General features: G+C 38.2%; 1 protein-coding gene across 1 annotated transcript in view; it reads right to left on the reverse strand.

Moving 5' to 3' along the window:
• Nucleotides 1-8,479: 8,479 nt before the first annotated feature.
• cntn6 (contactin 6) overlaps nucleotides 8,480-26,165 on the reverse strand; it is a 203,852-nt gene continuing 186,166 nt past the window's right edge. The window contains exons 21-24 of the mRNA XM_028446614.1: nucleotides 21,662-21,842; nucleotides 17,600-17,712; nucleotides 10,409-10,577; nucleotides 8,480-8,589 (exon numbers count right to left, since the gene is read on the reverse strand). Of these exons, the coding sequence (XP_028302415.1) occupies nucleotides 8,507-8,589; nucleotides 10,409-10,577; nucleotides 17,600-17,712; nucleotides 21,662-21,842 (546 nt within the window). The 3' untranslated portion in view covers nucleotides 8,480-8,506. The remainder of the gene's footprint in view (nucleotides 8,590-10,408; nucleotides 10,578-17,599; nucleotides 17,713-21,661; nucleotides 21,843-26,165) is intronic.

The following is a 26,165-nucleotide window of genomic DNA, read 5'->3' on the forward strand; positions in this document are numbered from 1 at the left end:
TGACTTCTCTGTCATTTCAGAATTTATATTACAAGTTTGCATAAAATACATATTTGTGAAACAGATGGTGTGCATTTGTGAATCTGAAATACAACTGCGAAACAAAGCAAGTGCATTCATGAAAAACCCTGCAAGAGTTCATTCATTATGATACTGTTCTGATTCCATATCTTTACACCTCTGGCGAGATGGACCCTACAAGAAGGTCGTGGAAGAGGAACTGGAGGAGCGTATTTTTGGTGGAACTTGACAACTGCAGCATCGGTAAAGGCAGTGCAGCAATCTGAACATGGCCCTGATCAAGTGCTCAATTCAGCCAAACCAAATAAACATAAGAAAAGAAGATACACCTTTTATTCTGCACAGAAATACTGAAAAACAGGGACAACCTCCTGAAAATAAGGGAAACGTGTAAAGCTCACAAGTGTAAAGTGTACAACCACTGCTTTAGGAGCAGAGAACACAGCCTACAGAGCATTTAATGGTTGAACGGTTGTGTGTTGCAAAATGATTACACTTCTCATACTGTTTACCTTTGGCAACGTGAAGTAAAACAAACATGTTCCTATAACAATTGATTTAATTCTTTCATTATTAACATGCAATGAAATATATTTAAATGGCTTTTTTGTGTTCATTTATTATGTAAAACAGAACATGATATTGTGTATTAGTAGAAGGTTTTTCTTCAAAAGCAAATGTTGTAAGACTTGGAAAAATACACTGCTGTGAAAAAAAATATGTAGCAATGATTTATCACGAATTTGTTCACAAAACATAGACAAACTGGATATTTGAAATAGATCTGTGTTTTGGAATTTTGCTTAAACAGTTGGTCCTTGTCAATTTTGTCCTGAACCATACTGCAGACGTTTAAAAAACAAAAAACAAACGGTATGTAAGGGTTAAAACGTTCATGTTCTGTTTTCCTTTATTATGCTGTATAGTTTTTGTTCTCTTAACCTGAAATGTACTGCACTTTACATCACATTTGGTTTACTTCCTGTTTTTTTGAGCTGATCAAAGCAAACTAACCAGTGGGTAATTTCCACTGGAAATTATTTGTAAACTTTTTGAAGAAAATCCACAATATAAAACGTCACGCATGAACATGTTTCTTTGGTCCTAAGGGAATATTTCCATTCTGGTCCTTCTGGTAAAGACGACGTCAGTAGACATACTCAGCAATTTTGATGTGATTGTCCACAGAACTAAAGAGGAAATCCCTGAAGATCGTTCAAAACAATGACAATGATTCATTATGTCAGGTGATCAAGTCAAACAAGACAGAGACCAGCAGCCAATTAAAGGCTTTCAATGTGAATCTTTATTGAGGGATAAGGTTATCTCACAGAGATATATGCTTCTAATAATACAATGGTATTACCACATTAGACAGATTACTGATTGGGGGAAAAAAACAACAAATTTGATGAGACAAAATACCTATATCAATACATCATAGAGAGCTTTTGGGTTTGTCCAAAGACATTAAAAATGTATAAAACAAAAGTGACTTTAACTCCAAATCAATACCGAGAAGGTTCTGACATCGTTCGCCTTTTTAGTACTACTTTGTATATCTTTAAATATTAAGTCAATTAGGATGATTTACAAATGGTAACAGACGTAGAAAAATAACGTGTATGAATTAGAACTGACTCATTTTCAGCCATTGCAGCCTTTGAAGAATATCTGATATTTAACATTAGTTAAATATCAGATATACTTCAACATTAGTGCCCGAAATGTAACAAGGCCCAAATTTTATATACATAAAAAAATGAATAAAATCAGATATGAAATGATGTAATACTTAAGAAGAAAAAAATAAAAACCAACAAAATGTTACAACTGGTCAATAATGTACTTGTACTACTGTATATACCTTAAACTATATATATATATATATATATATATATGAAGGTAAGATGTCATGGTTATCCAAAAATCTTTAATAATAATAATAATAATACTAATACTCTCTATATTGAAACAATAAGCCCTTTAATCCATAAATCATCAACTCACTCTATGATGTAATAAAATTATTACACTATTATGGGTCAAATGTTTTGCCTGCCCCATAATGTAATGAGAAATAGTAAAAAAAAAAAGTTTTTAACAGCATCTTGTTACATTATTGACGAGTTATTCAGGTTTTAGTTTATATATATATATATATATATATATATATATATATATATATATTCAATTCTTGTTACATATCAGGCTCTAAAACAGCCCTTGTTTTATTTTTTTCCTAAATAATTTGTTGCATGAACGCTCTACTATGCTGCCAGTCGAACATTCCTACACGTTAATTGTCTCTCCCACAGGTGAAATGAATGACACTGATAATTAGCTGTAGGTGACAGCTGTCAGAGCAGCGTCGAACCCTTCCTGCTTTGGTATTGGTTGACACATTCGTATTATGAGTTTGTAATCAGACCTCAAATCAAGGTAGAACAAATTCAGGCTCTATGTGTGTCATATAAAAAAAATCTGATACTAACCATGATTTCTAATGGCTAACATGTCGGGCATAGTTTGATTTGTAGAATTGAAGGTTAAAAATGAAATTGCTGCTAATGTTAATAATACCAAAGTCATAATATTTAAGAAACAAAATAAAATATATAGAATGTAATGTTGCTCAGATGAGAAAGAAATGACAATAAAGCAAATTTCAAACTAAAATGTTATCCCTCTTTATCCTAAACATTAAAGCACACATTCACATTTGTCTAGTAAAATTATGACTAGTAAATGTAAGCAAGTTTAATCATAACTCAACCTTTTCTTAACCATAGATTTAATAAATATAAGGATCTGTGATGCTGTTTCAGATATTATCATTTTTACAACTCCTCAATAAATAAAATTCCTTTGAATTGACCCCCAAAACGGGATAAAGCTTTACAAACATCACATTTATTATTCCTCATTAAAAGCCTGTCCTTTGACTAAATTGTTACAATCTTTGTACTTCTGACTCAGTAAAAGGTACGATACATAACAAAAAAGGCAGAGAAGCACACTCATTGTCCCTATGTATACAGTATGTGTCTGTGTGTGGCAGGTAACTTTCTGTGCCCTGTCAAAAAGAATCCAATTTCTTTAAATACACCCGAACATCAGATGCATATGTTTTAGAATCTTTGTTCTTTCTTTGCGGCCCAGCACCAAATGGTTTTAGGGACCGGTACTGGTGACCCCTGATTTATAGCATACATAAAACTATATTGATCACTATGAAAAGATGATAGTACAGTGGTCCCCAAACCCTGAGGCCTCTGGTGCCGGGCCAAAAAGAATTTTTTTAAGAATATTTGGGCAGTTTCCCTTTGAAAAATCCCCTTTCCCCACACATCACCCCTGCGCCTTGACTCAACCACCACCGCACCGATGCCCCCACCCATCCCCCAGCTAGTCTGCAGACACTTTGTCTATATAAGTGGTCAGTGGGTCACTAAAGGTTGGGGATCAAAGCTTTAGCTAAAAAATATTAACAAACTACGGTAGATGTTAGCTTGACTCACTAGACCACCATGTGTTAAAAAGTAAAACAGCAAAGTTGTAAAACATAAACATATAAACATATTTCAATGACATCAATGCAGCACATACGTAAAAAATCTGTGTATAATTCGTTTTTCATTATGTAACAAAAACATGGAAAAAAAAAACACTCATTATTTGATATTTGTTTCCAAAACCAAAATGAAAAAAGTAGAAAACGCCTCTTTTGCTTCGGCGGCCCAAAAAAAACAACCTATGCTGGGTAATTTATTGTAGACAGGGGCACTGAATCATTGTATCATTCATTCATTTGTTTTTCATTAAGTAACAAAAATAGGAAAAATGAAAAAAACACACATTATTTGATATTTGTTTCCAAAACCAAAATGAAAAAATGGAAAACGCCTTGTTTTTCAAATTCAAGCTCTTTTGCTTCGGTACAGAAAACGAAAAATGGAAAACAAACACCGTTATTTGTTTTCTCCATTACCAATTGGCCAAAGAACGTGACTCGGAAGTGAAGCGTTACACATTCCGAGATATCTTTAGCTTTGCAACACTTAGGAGTCTCTAAATCCTCCGAAATGTCTCTGAGGAGGTTCTGTGTCCAACACCAGCTAAAGCGAAAAGGACACATTTCTGAAGCATAGTTGGAAGCAGCGATCTCGTCATACCGAACTGCTGTTAGCATAGCCGTTAGCATAGCCGTTAGCATAGCCGTTAGCATAGCCGTTAGCATAGCCGTTAGCATAGCCGTTAGCGTCGGATGTACTTTGGCCAATTGGTAATGGAGAAAATTAATAAAGGTGTTCGTTTTCCATTTTTTGTTTTCTGTACTGAAGCAAAAGAGCTTGAATTTGAAAAACAAGGCGTTTTCCGTTTTTTTCATTTTGGTTTTGGAAATAAATATTTAATAATGAGTGTTTTTTTTTTGTTTTTCATGTTTTTGTTACATAATGAATGAACGAATGATACACGGATTGAAAAGCCTATTGATTAACCTCAGAGATGTGTTTGGAGTTGGAAATAAACTTAACATTAATAACCACTTTTTTTTTTTTTTGGTCACACTAATGTAGATTTAATTTTCCCTGTTTGAGTTTTAGCAGTAATCTATGTATAATCCAGTGGATCTTTGTCCCTTTGAAAAACTGATACCTTTGGTGTTTAATGAGTAAAGTGTGTTTCTCTATTCAAAGCAAGGACAAATAAGTATTGTGTGTTTAATGTTGACACTTTGACGTATAGAAAAGTCAGGAGAAAGTGACTAAACATATTGCTTGTGTTTGTTTTCTTTTGTAAAGCACAATTAAAATAAGGAATGAATGATTTTAGGTGTAGGAGGAAAGATAAATGCATTGTTACTGTATATGTCCAGGAATGAAAACTGGAATAAATAATATTATGGCAGGTGTAATGACAGTAAATAAATTAGATCAATATATGTGTTATCTTTAGCAACTTATCAAGTAGGCATTTTTTACACACAGATTAAAATGTTGCAGTGTAAAAGATGTTTTTCTCCCCACATTGCCCCTTCAGAATATTGCAGACACATTTTTAATACATATAAAATTTAAGTAGGTTAGGAGAGTTTTTTTTTTATTATTTTTTTATATATATATATTTAAAAAAGGAGAGATTTCTGCTTTCGTGAAGACAGTTTACAACTCAGTCTTTTCATTTTAATGAACCTGCATGTCACATCCATGTTCACGGTTTGGTATTTCCAGGTTTTATTTTGACATTTCCTGTTTTTGTTTCTAATTTTCTTTGTCATTCTAGGCTGCTTCACCCTCTGTTCAGCCTGCTTCATCAGTTGAGAAGGGTCAAGCTGCAGCCGCGGAACTGTTCACGCGACGCCCCTACAACCACGCCCCCTACAAAATACGCTCTATCAATCCCACTGAGCCAATACCTGGACATGAACCACTTTCTACCGCCTCCACTTGCTGGAGGCATTTTTTAATGGCTCAGCGCATTGAAAAATTGCTTGCCTGGTTGTGGTTTGTAGTAGGGGGCGTGGTTGTAGGGGCGTCCCTGGGTTCCCAGCTGCCTCTAAACAGTCGTTAGTCTATCTATTTAGTTCAGCTCCTTCAGTTTCTGTTTGTCTGTTTCTGACCAGTAATCTAGTGTTTAACTAGTGACTAGTTTTGACTCCGCCTGCTCCTTTTGTACCTCTGCTTGTGCTGACTGATCTCCAGTGCACCGAGCTGTTTTATGAATAAAACTCCCAAACTCTGATTCTGGGTTCTGCATTTACAGTAAGTCCTATTCTCTCTGGTCCAGCGTTACACTGCATCAGTTTGGTTTCTGATGATGCTGTGTCTGACTTTACTGTATGACACCTCTCTCTTCTCTGTTGTAAATATAGTCTGCCAAGCAAACTAAATTTATTTCAAGGTTACCATAAACTGTTGCCCTGTGATGGACTGGCGCCCTGTCCAGGGTGTACCCCCGCCAAGCGCCCTATGAGAGCTGAAAATTGGCACCGGCAGACCCCCGCGACCCTGTTAAACGGGAATAAGCGGATATGTAGATGAATGAATGAATGAATGGTTACCACAAACCAATTTTTTCATTAAACATAGTATCAGGTTAGAAGCAGAGTAGTGGTGGCCTAATGGTTACAGAAGCGGACTTGTAACCAGAGGGTCACTGGTTCGAACATGCTTTGGGCACTATACCCTAACCCCCACTTTCCACTGAATGCGGCTCCGCTGCGTTACGTCTCCACCGCGTCACCGGTCTATGTGTTCATTTCCACCGGGTCCGCTGCAGTGCGTGTCTTCTATTTCTGGCGGACACCGGAGCACGACGCATCAATCAGCACAGAGCAATTGAAGCTATACAGGAAGTTAAGCATGTACTTCGCAAACAAAATATCTGGCTACTTTTCAAAATAAAACACTTCAGATTATATTTCAAGTAACTCCATCACCAAAATGTCATAATGTGTAAAAAACAAATTCACATTCACTATATTGATTCCTCTCACACTGTAACTGCACTGCAAACTGCAGCAACTTTGATTTAGTTCATGTTTTACTGGCGCAGTTTTATCTCTTCTCTGTTGGCTGTTGCTAAAAAATGTGGCTATGACAAATCCAGAGAGTCTAACCTTCTTGTACTCTTTCATTAGGAACACTGACCTGTCTATCTGTTTATAGTTGCGTTTATAACACACATTTGGGGCGGCAGTGGCTTAGTCCGTAGGGACATGGGTTGGGAACTGGAGGGTCGCCGGTTCAAGTCCCAGTACGGTCTAAAAGAACAGAAGTTGTTCTGGTAGCTGGAGAGGTGCCAGGGCACTTCTCAAGCACTGCCGAAGTGAACATGAGCAAGGCACCGACCCCATAAACTGCTCCCTGCATTGTAAAGCGACTTTGAGTACCCAGAAAAGCGCTGTATAAAATTGATGTATAATAATAATAACATTTAACTGCGTTCTTGCGCGATTATATAAACATCGTGACGCACAGTCGTCCAACCGGAGTGCGCCATGGCGCAGTGAAAACACAAACGGTGGGGATTACCGGACAGCGGAGCAAAACCAGATTGGTGCCGTGGCGCAGCGGAGACGTATCCAGTGGAAATCCCGGGTAATTCTTCCTCTGTGCTGCAGCCTCAAGGGGCCAGAAGCAGAAGACAGAAGACAGCAGTATTTGAAATAATGCTACACATTGATTAGAATACAATTAAATCATTAAGTCCTATTCAAATATATATTTAATGAACTTAATTCATTTAGGTGTTCACAGTTCAAAGAATTAAATTAAGTTAGTTCAACTATTTTCATTTTGAGAGCGGTTCAAACCGCTCAGTCTTTTAACATCCCAGTATATTCATACAATGTAAATCTTTTTGTGATCTAATGTTTTTTGCTAAACCTTATAAAACCAATTTTACTTTTTTCAATCCTTATATCTTAATTAATATGGAAAATGTAAAGAATTCTTGGGTTTCGAATAATGTTTGGAGACCCCTATTGTTTAATATCTTTGGCTCAAACAATGATACAATCTTTTGAAACCCAATCAGAATGTTTATGAATATATAAATCACCCAATAGTACAAATCCATAAACAGTTTGCTCAGTGCTGGTGTGTTTTAGTGTTTCTTTAAGATTTTGTGCTTTGGTTAAAATGTTTTTCATGAGAGATTTGGGTTTATACAGTGTTATGTGCTGCAAAAACATCACAAAATTCAATAGAAAATGGTCAAAGTACTTGATTCAATTTTGAGGAAACCAGAGTATAAGATATTTAATGCTGGCAGGCCTGCAGGAAGCATCTCTCACTGACAAACACACACAGCTGCCAGACACCTTGTACTTGCACCTGGCATTTTGGAAAAATCAATAGCAATATCATATCAGTGCATGTTGGTTATCTTGGCTCCGCATAAACTCTGGAGATGGAATAAATAGGTCTTACTTTTTAAAACGGACCATTAATTCTTTCATTAATTTTGGACACCGTGTGAATATGTTGCATTAGAAAGCTGACAGGAATTCAAACTGCAGTTGGAGTTATAGTTTTGTCTGCTGGAACCGACACAGCAGGCCAATAAAATGCTTCAAGTTTGAGCTTCAAACAGACCGAGGGACAATAGCGTACATATGAATGCTCATGTTGAGTTTTCTATTAAAGATATGGAGAAGAATACAAATTCATTTCCCCATGTTGATCACCTGCGTGGATCCTGGAGGGCTGCAATGGTCCTTAAAACAGCTGGATGAAAATGCTTATTCTGCCTGTCAGGATCCATCCATCCACACAATCCGTGACTGTCTGAGGTTTGTGAGAATTGTCTTTGAAGATCCGTCAGAGCGGTGCCGTGTCGCCACTCTTTGTGTCTAGTTTTAGTTTAAAAACCTGCATTGTCTAAATGACTCCCTGTAGCTGCTGCTGCTGCTCTGGTTTTACTCTGAAAGTTCATCCAACATAAGGTCCAGAGGTGTATTTGAAGGCATCGGAGGATGTTAGGACAAAACACATTTAAAAAATATTATAATAATGTAGGCCTTGAGTGGAAGGGGGCACATGCACCCCTTTGAATTAAGACCTGGGAAGAAAAGAAAATCCAAGTTAGAAACCAAATAAGCTACAGTATGTACAGTATGCATTAAAAACCATTGCTACTCTTCACAATGTTTATGTAACGCTACTTTGATTCTAAACCACAAATAACAACACAATTGTTATTTTTATTCTTTCCCTAAACCACCACCTTAAAAAAAAAAAAAACAACCTATGCTGGGTAATTTATTGTAGACAGGGGCACTGAATCATTGTATCATTCATTCATTTGTTTTTCATGAAGTAACAAAAATAGGAAAAATGAAAAAAACACACATTATTTGATATTTGTTTCCAAAACCAAAATGAAAAAATGGAAAACGCCTTGTTTTTCAAATTCAAGCTCTTTTGCTTCGGTACAGAAAACAAAAAACGGAACTTTGGCAAACCGGTAATGGAGAAAATGAATAAAGATGTTTTTGTTGCATAATGAAAAACAAATGAACCAATGATACACGGATTGTGTTGTAATTGCGCATGAGGGTTTATTTGGTTTGGACCCAAGACATTATATACGTAGATGCCACATTGACTGCTGAGTAAATTCGTTGTTGGAAAAAATTGTATTTAAATAAGTTTTCTTTTTCTTCTGTTTAGGTTAACAACCTACTGCTTTTGGTTTTAGCAAAACTTTTAGGTAAACATCAAAGAAAATACATTTAGTTGTCCTAAAACGTCCTCTGTCATTCTCTCTGTCCTCTTAAAGAATAACTGAACCCCATACCCACTTTTTTCTGCTGAATACTATATAGTTAGATATTAAGTAGTGCTGTTTATTAATCCTTGTCCCACTCCTCACATTTTAGTAAAAGTATTTTATTTAGTTGTAAAATGTCAGAGTCACTGCCCTCCAAGGGTCAGCCAGCTATTACAATTAAATTTTGCTATTGGCTGAGACGGATTATTTGGAATATCATGCGTCATCAACTTTCACTGTTGGCCCCGCCCCTCCTATAAAAGCTGAGAGGAGGGAGGAGGGTTTCCTCCAATCACAGCCCTCAGTGAGCATTGACTGACAGTTGAAATGAAGAAGCCTAATGTTCCGTGTGTGAAGCAGCCCGCTGCAGAGGTGATGTTTGTGACTGAGCTTCTATGAAGAGCAGATTCTGTGCTAATCAGAGGGTTTATCATGTGTGTATGTACAGACACATCGTGTGTCTCTGTGTGTGCACGGACGTCTTATCAAGCAATTAACGTCTTATCGCTGTGAGCGTGATGTGGTGGGAGAGTGGGGCTGTGTGTAAGCTTCACGTCGTGATTGTAGTGTGACACATCTCAGCTGTGAACTCGCTGTGTGTGTGTGTGTGTGTGTGTGTCTGTATTTGAATTATAATTTTGAATACTTTGTAATCCCTGAAGGGAAACATAGGCCCGAATCTCACACATGCACAAACAGGACCTGTACACATGCATTAATGGAGAGATGTCAGAGTGGGGCTGCTGTTACTACGAAGGGAACCCACCAGAGCAGTGTCAGGGATGGTGCCTTGCTCAAGGGCACCTCGGCAGTGCTCGAGAAGTGCTCTGGCACCTCTCCAGCTACCAGAAAAACTTCAGTTTTTTTGGTCCGCATCGGGACTCCGGTTCCCAACCCATGATTGTATTCACGCTTATGAATTAAAACTAGCCTATGCAACATGGTCAAATATAAGAGGTTTCCCACATTTTGAAAAGAAAAAGGCTGGATATAGCCACACCTCTTAGAATTTGTTACACAGAGTTATTTATTCATAACACTTCTTTGCTTAGTTCCAGTAAATTCAATCTGTGAACCTTTGTAGGTTGGAAAAAAGTTGTAAACGTACTGGACATCTTTGGAATGTGTATCGGCCCACTGCTCATGCCATCTCCCCCCTCAGTCAAAGCTATGATCTCTATTAGGTAGTCCTCTCCAGGTGGGATTTTTAGCATCACGCACGTCTGGTTGGTTTTCAGTAGTGTTGTTCTACCTTGCCAGTTTTGGCGATGAACAACCTGGAAAATGAAATGAAGTTATAGAAGTGATGATTCATTTTAGTTACACTTTAATCATTGCCGTAGCATTTCTGATTCTGATTCCTTTTCTCAAATTTATTTTGAACATGTGCAAGTAGTACAATAAAGTAAACTGAAAAACAAACAAGATCAACAAGAATAGTCAAATACAACAATATTAATAAGACCCAGCATGTTCAAAAAGGAGTAGGATGAAGCATAAGCTTATTTAAACCTGACCCTTCTCCAGTACTAAATTAACAGCTCCTGTATATATATTTACATCTACAAAGAAAATAAATAGAATAAATAAACAAATGTAACTCATTTATGAAAACACCCTATTGTTAAAGCCCACCACGTGGGCCATTAAATCATTCTTTAGTGTATTCATGGTTTCCTCTGTCCTCATTCGTCTGAATTTAGTTTTTTCTTTTGGCTGATTAATCTGGTGGTTGCTAATATAAACTGTAAAACTGGTAGTCGTTGATTAATAGTCCGCTCACTGTATTATTATCAATATCATTGGTGAATATGTTATCGATTAAAGTAGCACAATGAGATGTAATTCTACTAGGTCTAGTTATTTCTGGATATAAACTCATGCTGCATATTGTATTAATAAATTCATTTTGTGCTTATTTGGATTTAGTAGATCCATATCTAAGTCACCACAGATGAAAACCACTTTTTGAAAACATTTTACCTATCCAGTCCTTGAATGCATCAATACTAGAGGCTGCTGCTCTGTATATACAGCTGATTATTACATTTTTGTTTTTTTCTTCACATATTTCAATTGTTACATTCTAATAAGTTATCAATCACAGTGGTCATATTTTCTACTACTTAATGATTCGAGTTTTGATCCACGTACACAGCCACTCCTCCTCTACCCTTGTTCTTTCTGTTTACACAGTTCAATTCATATCCATCCTGTTTAAAATCCATTCCTTTGTCAGCATTGATCCATGTTTCTGATGCAGCAATTATTTTGAATGGTTTTTAAAATTGACTTAAACATTCATTGATGTATTTGAAATTAGCATACAGATTTCTGCTATTAAAATGGATTATTGATCACTTCTTGTCCGTTTTAATGGTCTGGTTGTACTGTTCATCTGTATAATAGCAGCAGTTGTTGTTTATGTTGGAGAAGAAATTATTGTCCGAGTCTATATCATGCTCCAAGTTCTGCTGATTTTAAACTGGAGCTATTTTAAAACAGCTCTGTGGTGATTTCTCTGAGAGGTGTATATTGCACATCTGTTGCCTTGTGATCGTGGGTTGTTGGTGTGGGGGTGTGGGGTCTGTGCACATCATTCTGACTTGTCTTGGCTCTTGCGTGCAGCCTGGTGCACACATGGTGTGTTCCATGGACTGGTGCCAGCCAGAGGCATTTTGGTCGCATTGAATTCATTCATTGAAGAATGTTGACTCAAGCAGGGACGGTCTCTCCTCCATTGCCTTTTTACAGATTCCCTAGTTCACACCTCAAACATCATCATCAAATAGAAATGTAATTACTGTATATGGTAAACCTAATGTATTAAGAAATCTGTGAACATCAGCTGAGAGGTGAAGCTTTGCTTGGACACTGCAGCCTGAGACCAACAGCTGCTGTTGAGCCACGGGACAACAGATGGTGCAACATGCGTGGTGAAACCGAGCCTGATTTTTAAGGAAAATGCCTACAAAATTACAGGGAGCAATATGTTACTCTGAGGAAGCAGGCGCTGTCAAAAAAACATGTGCTTTATGTGACAGAAATAGGGGCCTATATGACTATTACCATGGGAATGACGCTGCATTTATTCTTTTTATTCGAGAGAAAGACATAAAAATGGTAAATGGACTTGATTTATACAACACTCATTCACCCATTCACACACCAATGGGACTGAAAAAAAGAGGGCAGTGTTACAACGTGGTGAGGGGGAAAGGAACAGAGAAGGGAGTCAGGGTGGGACATTAGGAAGAGTGATTGGCTACATATTGGCGGCAAAGGGGTTTTCAGCTTTGACAAACATGAAAACAAAATACAGAACGAGAGAATGATTTAAGACTCTCTCAAATTCAACCAAACATTGCAGAGTTATATACGTACATCCTCTCAACTTCACCATTCTCATTCAAGTTGTAAGTTGTATTTCAGAGTTTCAGGGTGAAGAATAACAGGTGTGTATGTAAGTATTACTGCTATATGTTCAATCAACAAATGTTAAGTAGATTTATTTTTCCAAAATAAAAGAGATGGTTTCTCACTGAGAACGCCAGTAGGCTAATTAAAGGCACACTGTGTAATTTTTGACCACTAGGGGCGCTAGACTTTTCACGCAAGCGCCCCTAGTGGCCACAAGCTCTGCAGCACTGTCGCAAAAATCAACAAACAGTCAGTCGGGCCAGCCTCCCTTTGTCTTTTGATTGTGTATGCAGACAGTAGTTGACCTGTAACTTCGGGATAAGGATTGGCTCTAAGAGCTTCAGTGTGAAGCAATGCTGGGCTTGCGCCACGGCTGCAGTCTATGGGCTAGAGGAGTGGCCTCCACCGCTGCTCTTCTCTCCCCGCCTCTGGAGTCCCAGTGCTTGGCCTTCCTTGCCGCATCGGTGGCACTCCCCCACTACTCCCTGGTGTCGGCCCCCTTTGCCAAGGGTCGGCGCGTCGGCCGGGGTCGGGGCGGACGGGTGATACCGCGCACGCTGGGTTGCCCGTCCCCTCCGACCCCCGACAAAGGGGGCCAACAACAACGACGAGGCCAGGGAGTATGGTGGAAGCAAGGACCCGCATCACCGGCAATGGGGTGAAGAGTGTGGCGGTGGCGGCTGCTCCTCCAGCCCATAGACTGTAGCAGCACCGCTTCGCACTCCAGCCCATAGAGCCAATCCGTATCCCGAAGTTACGAATCTGACTTGCCAACTTCCCTTACTAAAGAATCCATGTTTAACTGAACTATTGTGGCAATTAGTGCACCATTAACCCAACACGAAACAACCATATTATGCTCTTTTGGCTGTAAACAAAGGCTAACTTGTTTCAGCTGCCCACAGCAATGGCGCCGGGTCGGGAAATGCCCGTATGTTGTGACGTCACGTGGGAACTATATATATCCGAGCCTGTGGTGATGTGACTGCCGTAAAGTGAAACGTTCTCCAGCCATTCTCCAGGTCACATGACCTGATGAAAGACGGTCAGTCTCCTCCAAACTGACATAGTCGGTATTTCAAGAGGGAAGCTCCGCTCGAAGCATTGATACTGTCAAGCACTGTGTATTGGCCTGAGGAATCATTTAAAATAACTCATATGGGTCAACTCTTTAGGTCACAAAGTCCACAGTGTGCCTTTAATAAATCCAGTGATGATTCTGAATATGATGTTTTACCACGTGTGTTTTTTTTTATTATATACTATTCTTGAATAGGTAAGATAAAATTCAGAGAGAGAGTTCATTGTAGGGCTAAAATGCCTCTGACATTACATTATTATGCTCTTTAAGTGTGCAGGAGTACATGGCTGCAGCTTAAATGTCTGAAGGGGAACAGGACTGTGAAAAGTTTGGGAACCACCGCACTAGACCAATGTTCACCAGTATGTAGCTATAGTATAGGTTTAAAAAAAAAAAACTCTGATATTACACTGAAGACTGCCACTTCCTAACAAAGACGGGTAGTTCCTATGACCACAATTGATTGAAATTGGAACCTTTTCACCTCCCAGCTAAGCTCACATGAAGGCTGTAACAGTGCACCACTGCACCAAGTCTTTTGAATAAAGTAAGTTCCACATGATGCTTTAAGGTAAAAAGTTCCAAGAACATATCAAGGTTTTCAGAAAATTGTATCTCATCATTTGAACAAGACAGCAACAGCCTGAGCTGATGTTAGGAATAAACATGGTTAAAGGGGACATATCATGCTAAATCCACTTTTTTAGCCCTTAAATGCATTTTGATGTATATTTAGATTGTTTAGAAGCACAGAAAAGTTCAAATTAATCTCTTCAGGTGCTCCGTTGATATCTTTGTATTCTGTTTTGGTCATATTTTTCAATCTGTTTCGATTTTTCGATTCTCTATTACGTTTTTTGAACAATAACGTCAGCGGAACTGCCAAATTAGGACATCGATTCCAGGCCCAACACTTCGAGCAATCCACCATTTTTATTTCTCGCTTTTATTTTGTAGTCTAAGCTCCAGGATGCAGAAGTTACGAGAGGAGAAGTCAAAATGTTCAGTTGCTGGATGTAGTAATCCACACGCTTCATTACACCGTCTCCCAGCATCAGAACCTTTTCAAAGTGCCTGGTTGAGTTGTATTTTTCCCGGAAATGTACCCACATCTGTGGGTAAGGTCATTTTTGTGTGCGCGAAGCACTTCAAGGATGACTGCTTCAGCAACCTCCTCCAGTATAAAGAAGGATTTACAGAAAGACTTTGTCTGATTGATGGTTCAATTCCTTCTATCTTTGGAGACGACGAACAGAGCACTTCGGTAAGCTGTAAATAACGCTAAAAAGTGTGATGATAAGACGTCCCTGTCATTGTTTTGTTAGCATTAGCAGTTGCACCGTCTTCATATGTTAGCGCTGTGTGCTCGTTTTAGATTCTTGATGATATGGCCTACGTGATTTAATTTAAGTCTAAAGTTTTCATTAGTCATTTTATTTTGCCGTTTTTGTCTCCGAAAAGACTGTATTAAAATGCATTTCGTGACGTTAGCTTGGCGCTAGCGTTAGCTCGGCGCTAGCGTTAGCTCGGTGCTTGTGTTATAGCTCACTTGTTAGGGTTCTGCAGGTTCATCATCATTTTCATCTCGCTCCGCCAGGTCAGACTCTGGCTCAAACATGTAATGCTGGATGGACAAGTCTTCTGTTGTTGACATTGTGTAAATAACGTGTGAATAAACTTTTTCTGCGCCGGTACATAGCCATATCTCTTCTATCAAACTACAAAAATGGCCGAGCAGGGTGGAGTTGAACCTGTAGAAGGGGCGGGGTATGAAGTGTCTGATTTGCATTTAAAGAGACAGCACCAAAACGAGATGCTCTTAGAAGCACATCAGAAAAGGGGTAGAAAAGGGGTCTGGGGAGCTATAATAATGAGGAATTCAGACCCAAGCAGTGCAGCTCCGCTTTATATAGACCACAGCTGTATGATTTATATCTAAAAAGGAAGGATTTAAAACCATGATATGTCCCCTTTAAAACATGGCATGTCTAATTTGTCATGTTTAATTTATTGATATAGATTTTTTTTTTTATGGTTAATATGTTTGCAAAGGGACTAATTATGATGGTTAAAGACTGGGTCTAAGTATTTCCAAAACAGCAGATTTACTTTGACCTTTTGACTTTCCATATAAAACATGAACAAAATAATGCTAAACCAACAAGAGGGTTACAGGTGGGGCTCATTGATGTACATAAAGAGCACAGGGTTGGCCTTTTCTTTCTAATAGTATACCTACAGTAGCTCCAAAGGCTGAATAATCTAAAGTTGCACTAGATCTGCTGTAGGATATAGCGTTCTCATGAGCAGCAGCATCATGAATCTTCCTTTCAGCCTAAATCAGGGATGGGCAACTCTATCACAGCGGGGGCCACAGAACTGATGTGAGGGCCACATGATCACCATTCATGTCAGAATTAACACGGGGAAAAAAGGGTTTTATCTTTTTTTGGTCTTTGTGGTTTTGATGTTGATTGTCAGTTTTTAGACATTTTATGTGTTTTGTGAGTCAATATGTGTGTTTTTTGAGTCATTGTGTGTTTTTTTGAGTCGTTGTGTGTTTTCGTTATTTTTCTGTGTATTTGTATATCTTGTTGTAATTTTGTGTATTTATTTGGTAATTTATGTTTTTTGTTGTCGATTTGTGCCTTTTTGGGGTCACTTTCTGTATTTTTGTTACTGTTTTCTGTATTTTCCTGTCATTTTGTGTAGTTTTGTTATCAGTTTGTGTGTCTTTAGAGCTATTCTGTAATGTGTCATTTTGTGGTTGTTGTGTCTGTTTTTGTTGTCATTTTATGATTTATGAGCATTTATGTGTATTTTGGGAATTGTTTGTGTACTTTGTCCATTTTGCTGCTGATTTGTGTGCTTTGGGAGTTATTTTGTGTATTATTGTGAGCTTCATATTTCTTCCAACTTCTTGAGTTACAATTTCTGGGGGATTTCCTTTGGGGGCCGCAAAAAATTAGACTGAGGGCCACATGTGCCCCCCCGGGCTGCCAGTTGCCCATGTCTGGCCTAAATCATTGATAACACCAACATTCACCAAAGATAAATACAATCTTTTTTAAACTTAACTTCAAATCCAACAAAGCTTTGCCACCTCTAAAATCTGTAACCAGTTCATTCCATAAAGGCACATGAGGAACAATGTAGGAGAAGTGAGTGTAGCTAACACTGTGGTTCTGCAGAAGTAATGAATTCTAAATGCCTCCTGAGAACACAGAATAGGCCACAGACTTCCTTGTTACAGTCGGTGATCAAAATGCAGCAAAATGTTTGATTCTTTACTTCAAAGAAACACACTGCACATGCAGTCAAACTACAAAGTCAAAATTATATCATAAAATGAGCAGAAACCTCAAATATACCACAGTGCTCTTGTGAAATTATTAAACCAGTCGTGTCTACATTCGTAGCAAAGGCGCTCTACAAAAGTCTTATCAGTAAATGAGATGGGCGGCAAATCTCATTATTAAATACAGTATATGTATTTTTCTAAGAATTATTCAAATGCATTTTCATCTTAAGTGGCCAAAGTGGATTCAATTTATTTCTCTGTTGCACTGCTTTAAAAGAAGCTGGTTTCTCTCTGTAGCGTGATGCCTGTCATTTTATCATCTGGAAGAGATCTTTTAATTTTCAAAGGCCAGACAGGTCCAATCCATAATGAAACCCTGGAGTGCTGTGGTCTATCCTTGCACTGCAATGAGAGTCATTTATTGGGATGAAAGCTGCTGAGGCTCAAAGTGTTTTCCTCCACTTTTGGATTTTCAGCTATTACTCTGAACAACTCACCTTGTATCCAGTCACCTCAGACTCATTCTCCATCGCCCTGACGTGTTCCCAATTTAGAAGGATCTTAGAGTTGGTGAAGTTCCACTCAATGCCCCCGGGAGGCTGACTTGGTGCTGCAGGACGTGTAATAACACAGACAAAAGTTTCACCAACGAGTGCTCCCTGCAATAACTCTGCTGTCATTCCTAATTTAAACACTAGGTTTTTGCATTTTATATGGTGCACACTTTAACCACCATTTAGTGCTGTGAAAAAACATTATGAAAAGTTTACCATCATAGAACGAAATCACAAATGTGTTAAACTGTCCAACGTCAATCATTTCGCTAAAAATAAATAGCTGCAATAGACCAATCCAGCATTTCAACTACGCACGCACAAGATTTAGTTAGTGAAATGTCACTACAAGAGTGACTGAAGCTATTTTAGTCTTTAAAACACCTTAAATCATTTTGCCCGCCGCACATTGCACCATTAAGGACTGCACAAGGACGTCATTTTTCATTGGGGATATGTTCTCCACTGAAACACCAGATCATGAAAATCACCAAATATAGGCATAAAAGGCAATTCAGTGTATAACAGTGTGATGTGTGTGAGATGTATGTGAAAGTATCGGGGGAAGGGTAAGCGGGTGCGGAAAGCTCTGAGCTGAGCCACGCTAACAGAACTGTGTCAAAAACAGGCAAAAAGGGCTGGAAAACCTGCAAACGTCTGTGTGCTGTGTCTCCAGCTCTTACAACATCCACTGTTTTGCTATTAATGGATTAACTAAAAAAGACAACTCCAAATTTTCATTTTTCGATCAAAGTGCTTTGAATATTTTTTGACCTGTTTGTTTTGTCAAAAATACGAAAACTATTCAGCATTTTCTACCAAAAAGGCCAAAAAATACGAATACAACTTAAAAACTCCTGCATTAGTACAAATGTATAGTGTAATAACAACTGTGATACCCTAAGGGCAGCATACTCAAAAAAGTACTCAATATTTACTTCAATATAGTTTATAATACAGATATTCTCAACTAACATTGCATTACCATGCCATACACAAGCCAAACTGAGGAAATTATTTACTTCTGAAATTAATTCTTGCTTTTTGTTTTCATAGTGAACGGACATGTGTTTTATTTGTTTATTGGATTATGATAGAGTTAGGGTTATAATATACGGAGGTAAACTTCAACCTTGACACTGGAAGTGGATAGATATTTGGGAATCTCAGCAAAAAAACTTCTAAAAAGAAAAGGTGGCGATGTGATGGACCAGAAATTGGCTGGGCAGACGTGGGAAGTACGGTCCCTCAATTCTACAGCGGCCCTACGGTGTTCACGCATGCACAATGTGAGAGTTTGAGGTAAGCCGGTCCGTGGCACTGCTTCAATAGTGCGATACCCTTACGAGGAGCGACCAGGATTTATTTATTTATTTTTTTTACCTTGTCTGCACAAGACACAAGGTTTGATTTTCTTGCAACCATACGATTGCTGATCAGGAGCCGGTCGCTTCACGTGACCTCATGCATACTACACAATGCACGACGTAATAAAAACTTGGCCCGATCTCAAAAGTAGTATAACAGTCAGTAGAAATTGTTTTGTATTTATGATTATTAAAAAAAAAAACAATAGTTCAATTCATTAAAACTCTTTTAGAATTCCTTTGACTTTTGAAAGCCCATTTTGAGTTTCAGGGATATGATACAAAGATTATCCCTCATCAGTTTAGTGAGGGTAGTTTTATGTTCAAATACAGGAAAATGTAGTTTTTGAAGGGATGGATGGCAACCCTATTCATCATGACTGAACCTCTATGTTAGGTCTGGAACCGCCTTTTTTTTAAAAGTCTGACTACATTGCCTGTTCAAAATTGGGTTAAACAAGTAGCAACTTGCCCCAGTTACAAGTTAACATTAGGCATCAGTTGAATTAAAACGTCACACCAACTGCACATTTGTCTTTGTCAGCACCTTAATGTAGCAGCACAGAATCCACACGCTCTCTTTGGGAGCTGGGGGGGCATTGCCTCCTATTGAACGTACCCTAGAGCTGTTGTAATGTGTATATGTCTATGTCCTGCTCTGTTGATTCACGTGATGTCACTCACATTGCTGCATCGCGACAAAGCGAGAGCGCTCAATTTTGATGGAGAACTTGTTCTCTTTGCGTGATATTTATGGAGAAATTAGAGCGAGAACTGAAGTCCACTGCACCTCGTTTCCCTCCCCAGGTCCTGGACCAGGTCTCCTCACACAATAGGACTGTTTAGGATTTATTTCAGCAGTTTTCTGGTCCTGCTCATGTTTTCATTCAGTCTGTGGATGTTTTAGCTCGTAAAAATCTGCTCATGCTGTGGTTTTATTTCACGGTGTTATGGTCCAAATAGTATCTAAATAATCTGGTGACTGGCTATTAACTGCACGCTGGTGTGAGGAACAATATTAGAACTTCTACCATTTGACACTTTTTAAAAAAAAAAAGAAAATACAGCTTTTTTTAGGTTAGTAAAAAAAAAAATTTGCACGTTATAAATACCGCTAACAACAGCCGTCAACACACACGGAAGTTGATCACAAGAAATGAGATGCATCAGTAGATTTATTACACCACATATGTGCATGTTTTAAGTAACATCCATTCTTTGGTTTTGATTTATTTATGTATTAATAACATTTCAATTCACCCGTAATGTGACTTGTGTGTTGTTTCTTTTTATGTCCGGACCGGGAGCAAAAGTCACCCGTTTATCTGGATACTATTTGGATCATAACACTGATCGGTAAAGGTGGAAGATATTCACAGATTCAGACTTCCAGCATCAATAACTCTTTAACGAAACGTCATCGACACACGAATTACACCTCTGCCATCAGTGTGAGGTGGACAACATGATACAAGATCATTTTTAATAAACGCAACAGAATAGAAGTCTGTCTGTCTTTCGCTCTGTGTGGTGAGATTAAAACATCAAGCTGTCGTCCTAGTTTTCCTTAAGTATCCAAATATAATACAAACAGAACCAGATTTAATTTTAAAACAGAAAAACTCTGCTTGTTTGAAAAACCAACCCGTTTTTTTTTTTAGATGCTACTCAGTGCCCCCCGCAATTTTCTTAATGCCCCCCCAGTCAATGCTGCCTGGTGCCGACTCTGGGTGCAATTGAACAGTTTCTCATGGCACAATGAATACAATTATAGAATGTGTTGAATGTATTATTTTGTTTTTTAATGTGTAAATTGCATTGGTTAAATTCTTGGTGTCATTGTAAATCAATGAGTTTTTATTATCAAGTATTATGTGGAGAAGAATGTACGTTTTTTAGTGTTGACATGATCATAGCTTCCAATGATGGCTGGATGCTGCTACTTCTTTTTACACTCATATTGGTCCAGTGCCCCCCAATAAAAAAACAAAAACCTGCTTCTTCTCTTTTTCACTTACAAACATTGTGTCTCTTGTTCTTTAGAGAGATTTCAAGCTTCTGCTAGCCATACCTCAGAGGGTAAAAAAAGAATCTGTGATCTAAGTGTGAATGTTAATGTGACTTACGGAAACAGCTGGTAATCATTTGATCTGGAATCTGTGTGCAATATTGTTAAGTAGGAGTGTTACAGAGCAAATTGAACTATAATAGAGCTTTTTTTCTCAAAGCCCGATTTTGTTTCTATAATAAAACAAGGTAAACACATTGTGAACAAATTGAAAGCGACACCTTCTTTCAGAATATGTTTGTGGTTCTGTTGTAGTTCTTATGTTTGTGGTTTTATTTTTAGATAGTAATTTGGTTTTTTTGATAACATAGATTTAGACACATTTTTTACATGCAAGGACACCCCTCACTTTACCTCATTTGTAGATATGAACTGTTTTACAAGCCACAGCTTGTTCCAAATAAAGATACACAATACCGTACTTGATTACAATATACCCTAATATTATTCAAAAATCACATCAAAATTATTGTTTCCAATGTGCATTTGACATTGCCAAAGAACAAAAAATGAAATGAGATTTGACATGTATAATACATGTACTTTTACTTATCTCGAGTGTGGACTTACGTGGTTTCTTGGTGCTGATGTTGAGAGCAGGGCTCCAGGGTCCAAGTCCGGCACTGTTCTGTGCTCTGACTGAGATAAGATAGAGAGTGCCACCCTTCAAACCTGAGAGCAGAGCTGTGGTGTTGATAACCCTCACTCGCTCTGCTTCACTCTGCTGAGATCCTTCCTCCCAGAAAAGAACCTGAAGCAAAAGAGGCAAGGGTTACCACAGGCCTCGAGCCACAGTGACAGCTTTAGCCTTTTTCTGTCCTTTCTAGCCAAGTCAACTTAATCTCAGTGCAACTATTGGTGTATCTTAGAAAATTAACCCTCCTATTTTCCTCAAATATTACTAACAGATTTTACCATTGCGGTCAATCTGACTCCAAGAGATATCTGCCTCCAGAAAATGATTTTCAGGAAATTGTTGACCAAGTTTTTGTGTCACGCACTTTGGTTAGTTATTAACAATAATGGTTTGGATTTATATAGTGCTTTTTTCAAGGAGACTCAAAGTGGGTTACAGAAACCGTTATTCATTCACACCAGTCATACCAGTGGTAGTACAGAAGCGTGGCTGCCATTTTGCGTCTACGGCCCCTCTGACCACCACCGACATTCATGCACAATTCATACCCATTCATACAAGGCAATGCGGGTAAATTACCTTGCTCTAGGACACACAAAAAAAAGTGTGATTTGAACACCCAACCCTTCGGTTATTGGATGACCCACTCTACCACTGATCCACAGTCATTGCTGAATACATAAATAACCCCTTGATAATGAAACCTTTACCTGCTCTATAGCGCCACCATAAGGCCAAACTTTTAAATTAGAATGAATGTATTTAGAATATTTTTTTTTAATCTAAAACTTGTCAAATTTACTGAAAACATTAATGACCACTAGACTATGAACCATATTGTTTGTGGTGATGATATGATCTTTTCCTGCAGCGCCACCATCAGGTCATGCTTTCATTTTTAGAGTCTTTCATCTAAATCTTTTTTAATTTGGGGTGCACGTTCATGAATCTCACAGAATGAACCATATTGATTGATGTTGGTGACCACCCCTTTCCCCTCATAAACATATGTATTCACTTATTTTTATTTCCTTTTTTGTAACATATTTGGGGTTATTCACTATTAAGTATTCATTCTCACACACGTCCTCTTCTACGTCACTTTTACTGTGAAAGAGCTGTTCCAAAACCTCATTGACTGTAAACTGTTTCCTAGAGGACATCAGAGAGAGAGAGAGAGAGAGAGAGAGAGTAGTGGGTTCGATACAAGAAAAAATGATATGGCTTTGTCAGACTCGTGTTTGGGTGAATTTATTGTGCAGGTCCGCCCAAAAAGTGCAAACAAAAAGATGACTTTGCCAACACCAGATCCAAGTGCAATTCTTTGTATAATATTTACAATATTTACAGCCTGCTTCGTCTTTGCCAAGAGTTGGTACCTTCCATGTACTCAGCTCCCCTTCAAGCACACACACTGCTCCTGTAGTGCTGAAGGCCCCTTATATAGCCTGAGGCCCCGCCCCCAACACAATGAAAAGAAAGAAACCAACAGTCTCTCTACACAGAAACCAAATCACAAGATACGTCATTTTTAAAAATTACAAAAAGAACTAACCACAATAATATATTTACTAAAGACTCAAAAATTCCCCAAAAGAGAAAATAAAATAATTCTGTACTGAAACCGTAAAGTCACCTGACGTCCCGTGACGTCACTCATGCGCGCCCTGCATATGACGCAATATAATGCGGAAGACGTATTCGCTCAGGTTGGCTGGGTGAGTGTATGAATGAGTGGTGTATACCGGCGAAATGTTTGCAACTCGGAGAAAACTATGGATGGGGAAGGAGTTGAGCAGCGGCCAAGTGTGCACCCATGGCGGCTGCGGTGGCTGATGAAAAGAAACCCGAAGACCAATTTTTGAATCAAGTTTATTTGGAAATTAGGAAAAGTCATAAAATAGGAAGCAAAAATTTAATTTAATATAAACATTGAATGAGGTCAAATTGACTCCAAGTGAATAGGAGGGTTAAGTAAAATGAAAAGATCAAACAGATTAAAGTCGGAAACTTTAAAAGTTTTAAATACAATAGTTCCTATCCAAGAAACTAAAGCAGTGGTGACCAAATCTCCCTAAGAGTTCAGAAATAAAAACACTAAGACACACAGCAAGTTGTATCAAAGAGCAGATGTAGTGTAATAGCTAATTAAAGTAACGCCCTGGTAAGGAAAGCTACAGTAAGGCAGTCTGGGATTTGCAGTATCAATAGTACCCAAACTACCTGCAATTCTAAAAGATGTAAAATTATATTTTTTGGAGCAAAATATATTTGCATGGTCTAGATGTGGCCAGTGGGCCTTTAGTTTGACACTTCTGTGGTACAGAGTTGTGTAGCTTTGGTCGTGGCTATCCCCGCTCATCTCTAGCCTTACAGAGCTCACACACAGACATTCAAACACACTCACTTCCTCACACAATTTGAATACTCCAATTAATCTGACAATGGACAACAGACATGGAACCAACTCCACACATTAAGTCAGGTCTCTATACTATACTTGAAGTTTTATATATAAGGCTGACAATACATTGTCATTATCTGTCATTAGCATTAATAAGGTGTCATGAAGGCTGTCATTACGTGTTGTTTGCTAAATTATGACACTTTTCGCTAAATTATGGAGGTTTTGGCATTTTTTGAGTTAGGTGGAGGGATCTAGTGGGGTTAGGTACGGTCAGGGTTCGGGGTTAGGGTCATTTTGTGTAACTGTTAGCAATGTGTGTTCCTTTGCTGTCATGGGTTTTTGTTTTGTGTGTTTGATGTCCTTTTGTGTGTATTATGTCTTTTTTTGTGTATTTTTGGAATCTTTTGTGTGTATTTTTGGAATCTTTTGTGTTATTGTTGTTGCTTCGTGTATTTTTGTTGACATTCTGTGCATTTTGATGTTTTTTTGTGTATTACGTTGGGCTTCATATTACTTCCAATTTCTTGAATTACAATCTTTTGGGTGGATTTGTCTTAGGGGTCGCACGGAATTAGGCCAGTTGTTAATGTCTGGGGTAGGGTAACAAACAACACTTAATGACAACCTTCAGACGCCTTATTCTTGCTAATGACAGTGTAATGTCAATTGTCTTGAGAATGATATGTACATGTAAAAAGTAGAATGCCAATGGAAAGTGTTATAGGAGAGTACAGTAGCTTAAAAAGCATTTTACTGCTGCCGATAACACTTTAAGAGCTTTACTAAAGTCTGAGTCGATTAAGCTAAAATCTAAATAGACTTAAGCAGGGACTCTGTGGGACTGCCCTTCAAACAAGACAGAAAAGCAACTATAGTTTGCACTACCAGCCCAGACACAGCAGGTCCTCAGGCTGTTCAACCCACGTTTGGAAACTACCAAGTGATAGTGTATCTGAGAATCAGCAATTCTGAAAGGAGCAGCCAGAGACTGGAGTACAGGGATAAGGGGCTTGTTGGAATATAGATTCATGTTGAGATCACTTATGACCCTAACATGAGAGGGGGGGGACAGCAGACAGGTAAATGTCAAACAGATGGTTGGAGAGTGGGTGATTATTCAATTGGCTGCACACAGGCTTTCAGGGATCTTGCTTGGAAAAGGCAGATTAGCAATAGGGCCTGGAGTTGCTGATAACAAATGCATCTAGGCTGTTTTTTTCCCCTACCAGCAGTTTAATTATAGCCGTTTTTCAGGCACATGGGAAAAACCTTGAATACCTGAGATGAGAAAGTTAATGTTTTTACACTTCCTTCACTTAGAAATTCTACATTCATTTGAAGAGAGCTGAAATAAAGAATTCGGTGGAGACTTAAACTGTCATGCTGCACATGTTTGTCTTAGACAAAAAAAGTTTTAAGAAAAAATGAAATCAAAGAAATTGAGTTGCAGAAATGTGAAATACTACATGCAACTTTATTACATTTTCTTATTTTTTTTTTTTTTTTCAAGCATCACTGCTTTATTATTAATTTGCAGATGTCTTAGGGATGATTTTAAACAATTTGTATGTTTAAAATTTCAGTTTTAAATCAAGCAAAATGTCAGAGACATGGAGTGTCGGGATGGAGTGATATGGGAACAGAAGGTTTAATGTGTTCCAAGTGTTGTCAGAGTTTTCTGTATTCAGAGCAAAGGCAACGCCTGTCAAGGCTGTCTGCTCAAATGTATGTCGGTGTTGGGGCTGTTATAGACATCTCCATCTCGGCTGTCATTCACTTAATACTTGGCACAAGGCCTGAGACCTGAGGTGAAATACAACAAATAAGCTCTGGACTTCTAAATAGTTCTGCATAAAAGGTAAACAATGGTGTTCTACTAAATTATATTTGCGTCAGGATTTCTTAGATCCCTTACATCACTCTATTGTTCTAGGGCAGTCTTTTAATGCGAGTAACACATTACATTTGTGATAATGGAAGATTGCATTTGTAAAGTTTATTGCCAACATCGAGGCGCTAAATCATATTTT

The sequence above is a fragment of the Gouania willdenowi genome, chromosome 5 (genome assembly GCF_900634775.1).
Source record: "Gouania willdenowi chromosome 5, fGouWil2.1, whole genome shotgun sequence".
In the NCBI taxonomy this organism is placed as follows: Eukaryota; Metazoa; Chordata; class Actinopteri; order Blenniiformes; family Gobiesocidae; genus Gouania; species Gouania willdenowi.